A 5,182-nucleotide genomic window follows, 5' to 3' on the forward strand; every position below is an offset into this window, starting at 1 on the left:
TTATGCCTTGTTAAGGTACAGGAAGGATCAAAAGTATTGACAGGTTTAGAAGTTAAAAGTCCATTAACTTGTTTGCTCAAAAAAAACCAAATTGTAGGCAGAGAGTATAAGAATGCATGTCCAACTGTTTAGTTTATACAGTTTGGAACTTCTATCCCTCTGTATTGCATAAGCCATTTATCAATTGTAAATATAAGCTAGAATACAGGGAATACAGCAGCAAAGCTGTACAGTTCACCAAGAGAAAACGACAAGAACTGCAAGAAGTTTATTATGGACTGAAAAGGAAAGTCACAATAGAAATGGAGCACTAGACGTGCAAAATACAGAGAAGCTTAACATGTGGAATTCCAAACCTGACTTTTCAAATGCTGTAATTTGAAGAGAGTGATGGATGATTTACCTTTCAGCAGAATCTGGATGGAAAACAAACTAGGATTCCAAAGAAAGGAAACAGACACTTCTAAATAAATTGTACTAAGCTATAATGCCATGTAAAACTACTGATTATTTCTCCATTAAATGAGCACCCAATAATATTCCAAAAAATAACAATTATGAGGTCAATGTTTGATCTGTCTCTTGAGATAAATCTCAAGAAATAGGTAAGAAACCAAAAACCATTTATAAATAAGATTTAAACTTCTTATTTCAGGTAAAGACATGTAGCTGGTTCTTAATCTACATGACTGGGGAAGCACCCACTTGTGAAAGAATTTGGACCCAAAGTCATTGTTCTATACAGTCAGAGAAAAGGGAAAGTACCAGAAATGTCATTAAGTTATATTTTACAGGGCTATTTGCTCATCCACATGAGCCTGAACATACACAATTCTACAGAATTTTCTTTGGACAGCTTTTTGATTAAAAACATTTAGTGAAACTTTCTCCTGAAGATTCCTTCTTCCTGAGAAAAAAATGCAAACCAAAAAACCAATCTGAACAAAAAACAATGACAAACCTACCAATTAATCTGATATCTACTGGACAAGAGAAAACAAGCAGTAGTGGCAGTGTCAGTAAGGAAAACTGTTCCTTATAAAAGCCTTTCTCTTTACACTTGTTCTTTTTCTCAAAGAAAAAAAGGTGGCATCTATCTAATATGCATGAGTAGGTCTGAAAACCAAGCCACTGTCTGAGCTAATATTACAAATACCGTGTAAAAAAACCCCAAACAACAAAACCATGACACTACAAAGCTTTCTCCTTTGCAGCAAAAGGTAATATGGGAAAAAGAACTAAGCTAAAAAAGACCCCAAAACCATACCCAAAAATCCAAACCCAGCTTTCTTGTTTGTTAGGTACAGCATGGGAGTCTGATTACATAACTTATTGTGACTATCAGCTTCAGTGAAAAAATACAATCATATCTATAGGACTGGTCTCCCATTTCTGTTACCCTTTTAATTTATGATGATCTAGGGCAATAGATTTTGTTGTCCCAATCACTCCATATCCCTCATATCCCACTCCAAACTCCCACCACTTCTCCCCAAACTCGGAACAACTCAGACAGCACAGCCTTGGTTAAAGCCGGCATGGAGGATGGGGCATGTTTTTACATTTGTAACATGTTTTAACAAGAAAACCCCAACGCTCCCAACCCCAAACAACACAACAAAACACTCAGACCAACTCTCATTCTGCTGTACAAAACCAAGTTAGAGCAGTACCTGACCATGCCTCCAGTTTAGAGATGTCCCATCGAGCACAGATTCAACAGACATTCTTTACTTTCTATCAGTGACGCTATAATCAGATTCAATCACACACAGGAACACGACAGGTCAGAAGACCTCATAGAGCATTCCAATACAGAAACACTACACTACTTTTTGTGTCATATCATCTTGCAAGATAAAAATCTAAATGAAAACCAGAGCATGCATCAAAAATTCTCAAGGGAACTCCTCAAGTGTATAATTTTAAGTCTTTTAATAAAGATACCACATTCTTTCAAAATGAGAAACAAAATCCAATTCCAGACGATTTTGTCTATGAAAATGATGCATTTTCTATAGTAGCCACTTCTATGTAGAACTTACATGCCACAGTGTTATCTATTAAAACAGGAACAACTCAAACTATTGAAATTCACTGTTCCAAAACTTGCAGTAATCTCATTTCTCTGGTTATTCTCACTTCTGAGTAATAGGAAACGAGTTCTGGTCCATTAGCTCGCCCACTCTCTCCTGGAGGAAGTTGACCAACTCAGCTAACACAAAGACATGAGTTTCATCCAGGTCTTGTATGATGAACTTCTTTCCCAAAGCATTTGACTCATCCAAGTAGAGTAGAAACTGCTTCATTGCAGGGTCACTGTAGAGACAAACACACATCAGACCCCAACTCACAGTTACAGCTGCAAACAGAAGAAACACCATTCAAAGACATTCCCAAAGGGTTTAGAAAAAGTGGAATTAATTTTCACAGCTTAAATACAGTTTGTTTAGTAAAAGTCGTCTCTTTCCAAGTAGTTTTGGTTACTATAGAGACAAAAATAAAATGGTAATAAAGTCTAATGAGTAGAACCAATCTCTGCTTGATTAGCAGAGATGATTTTGTTTGCTGCTGCTAAGGCAGCTTCAAAACCACTCAAACCAAAACTAAAACTCAAAATTCCAACCCTTATTAAGGCAAGACTGAACTTACATTTCTGATTTCAGCAATAGCCTCATAAAAACATGTTTCCTTAAAGCATAAGGATAACCAGAAGAGAGGAGAACACAGATCTCACACAAGTAGTGGAGCACAGACAAAGAATGCTCACATAAGAATTATACATTTCTCACACTCTAACTGAACAATCACAATGTCACCTTCTAAATAAAATTTACATGTTTAGAAGAAAACATTTTGGAAGTATGAAACTGCTTTTGTGCAGATATAGATTGCACACATATTAAGAGATTAAGTGTACAGCAGAAATCTTACACATCATTTAATGCTATACAATGACCCCACAAATCTTGAGTGATGCTTCCTTTAATTTTGGAGGTAGCCAGGGGCCTGAGTCTCAGTCCAGAGGTGAGATTATATGAAAACAGGTACATTGCACCTACACCAAAAGCTGACATTTACCAACTCCAAGCACATTCCTTTTGAATATGATCTACAAACAGAACCACATGTTTGCCTTGCATTGAATTCAATCTAGAGCTGATTAAAAAAAAAAAAAAAACCAAAACAGGAAAGGAGAAATGAAAGATTACCTTGCCTCCCTCAAGAATCAGTAGAGAAATACTTTGTTCATAAACAACAACAGCAAGAAACTCTGTTTGCAAGCAATACAAAGAACAAGAGGGAGCATCTAACATTTTCAAGGAAAAATTGCCAGGATAACTGGATCACTTGTACTAGGATAAGTCATACCTGTCAAGCCTATACATAACTTACATATACAGCTAAAATTTTAACTTGCGTACCTTTCAAAAAATGTTCGGGGGAGAATATAAGGGGACCATAAGACATGGTAGAATATAGCTTTAAAGCATAGCTTCTCACAGTTAATGCTCATTTTAAGTATTTTACATCCTTTTCTCTACTTAATTAAAATAATCTGCAGACTGTTATATATTTTGAAAAAAACCTGGATTTTTTATAAGAATGTGATTGCTAACTTCTTCGCCATCCTATTTTTTAACCCATATTCATATGTAGTTTTCTTTTCTTAAAGAGGTTAGACATAAGTGGAAAACAGTCACTTGAATAGAAAAACAGGAGTTTGGCATTAAGATTTTCTACAATTGCCTTCTCTTTCTTCCCCCAAAGGCTGCACTTTTCTCTGCTTGTTCAGTACCACCCTTCCCACAATAATTCCTTTTGTCTGGGCTCTTCAGTTAATTCCAGGTCTAAAGAAACACAGTCTTTGACACAAGGAGAGGCAGGAAATGCTGTTACTCACCACTCAACCAGAACACCTTTCAGAACATTCACCATTTTCCCGGCTCCCTCACGAACGCTGAAGAGTTGGCAAGAGCAACCCCTGCTCTGGATCACACTGTGAAAACAGAGTTCACTCTTTAGGATTTTTAGATGTTTAATAAAGGATAAAAGAAAGACAAATTTCCAGTGCTGGGGTGCTTTTGGCAAACAGCCAAAGAGCACAGAGGTAGCCTAAAATCAGGTTCTCAATATATAGTTACATTGCTGGGGTTACATGCATATTCATTACTTTATACATTAGTCAAATGTTCCTTTGAGATTTTGATGTTTCTCTTGCTTGGTTTTAACCTTTGACTTGTCTGCAGGACATTCTGTAGATTAGGTCCATATATTTTATTTCTTCTTGTAGTTCTATCCTGTTGTTTCACACTTCCCGATAGCAAAGAATCGATAAATCCTTCCCAGATGCTTAAGCTCTATTTTCTGTCACTGTCATCACTTGCGGAGGCCAGTCCGCAGATGTAAGAAACAATTAATAATTGCTTTACACCATTCTCTGAGTTATCTACATAGAAGGATTTTAGTCTCTATTTTAACAGTTTGCTAAAGCTTACAATATAGCATATTTATCACACTATTCATATTCATATGAACTATACAGTACAAACACAAACTGACAGGTTATAGTATACAAAAGCAGTTAAACTGAGTATAAATTGTACCGTATCAAACTATTTGTGATGCAAAAAGCTAATCTATAAATGCGAAAGCCAGTATTATATTATCATCTATGACAGCACTGGCGACCACAGGAAATCTGAAAGCGCAACACGCCCCACACACAAATCCAAAAAAACAACGCCTCGGTTAAACTCAAAGACTCTTTACGACAACGCTACTCGCCAGAGGAGTTGCTGGTACATCTTGCCCGTCACCTCCGCCTTGGGCAGAGAGATCCCCGGGGGCTCCGGTCCACTCCCTCACCTCCGCGGCACACAGAGGCCTTCCCCGGGCTCCGCTCCCTCACCTCCGCGGCACACAGAGGCCTTCCCCGGGATCCGCTCCCTCACCTCCGCAGCACACAGAGGCCTTCCCCGGGCTCCGCTCCCTCACCTCCGCGGCACACAGAGGCTTTTCCCGGGATCCGCTCCCTCACCTCCGCCACACGCAGAGTTTGCCAAGATCCGCTCCCTCACGCCCACCCTCCTTCGGTGCCGCTTCCCTGCCGGCGGAAGTGCCTCGTCCGCGCATGCGCGGACCCGCGCCGGCCCCCGGCAGCGCCCGCGGATTGGCCGGG

General features: G+C 39.0%; 1 protein-coding gene across 7 annotated transcripts; it reads right to left on the minus strand.

Moving 5' to 3' along the window:
• Positions 1 to 1,918: 1,918 nt before the first annotated feature.
• On the minus strand, positions 1,919 to 5,130 carry GTF2H5 (general transcription factor IIH subunit 5). Of its 7 annotated transcripts, XM_054514336.1 has the most exons (4): positions 5,042 to 5,059; positions 4,956 to 4,998; positions 3,905 to 4,000; positions 1,919 to 2,319 (listed from the first exon to the last, which is right to left on the minus strand). In XM_054514336.1, the coding sequence occupies exons 3-4, from the start codon at positions 3,937 to 3,939 to the stop codon at positions 2,139 to 2,141; spliced, it is 216 nt and encodes a 71-aa protein (XP_054370311.1). In that variant the 5' UTR covers positions 3,940 to 4,000; positions 4,956 to 4,998; positions 5,042 to 5,059; the 3' UTR covers positions 1,919 to 2,138. The 7 variants fall into 7 exon arrangements, with proteins under 7 accessions (XP_054370311.1, XP_036236197.1, XP_036236201.1 ...); XM_036380304.2 differs by lacking the exon at positions 4,956 to 4,998 and having other exon boundaries at positions 5,042 to 5,130; XM_036380308.2 differs by lacking the exons at positions 4,956 to 4,998; positions 5,042 to 5,059 and adding an exon at positions 5,088 to 5,106.
• Between the last annotated feature and the right edge of the window lie 52 nt (positions 5,131 to 5,182).

This window comes from Molothrus ater, chromosome 3 (genome assembly GCF_012460135.2).
Source record: "Molothrus ater isolate BHLD 08-10-18 breed brown headed cowbird chromosome 3, BPBGC_Mater_1.1, whole genome shotgun sequence".
Lineage (NCBI taxonomy): Eukaryota > Metazoa > Chordata > Aves > Passeriformes > Icteridae > Molothrus > Molothrus ater.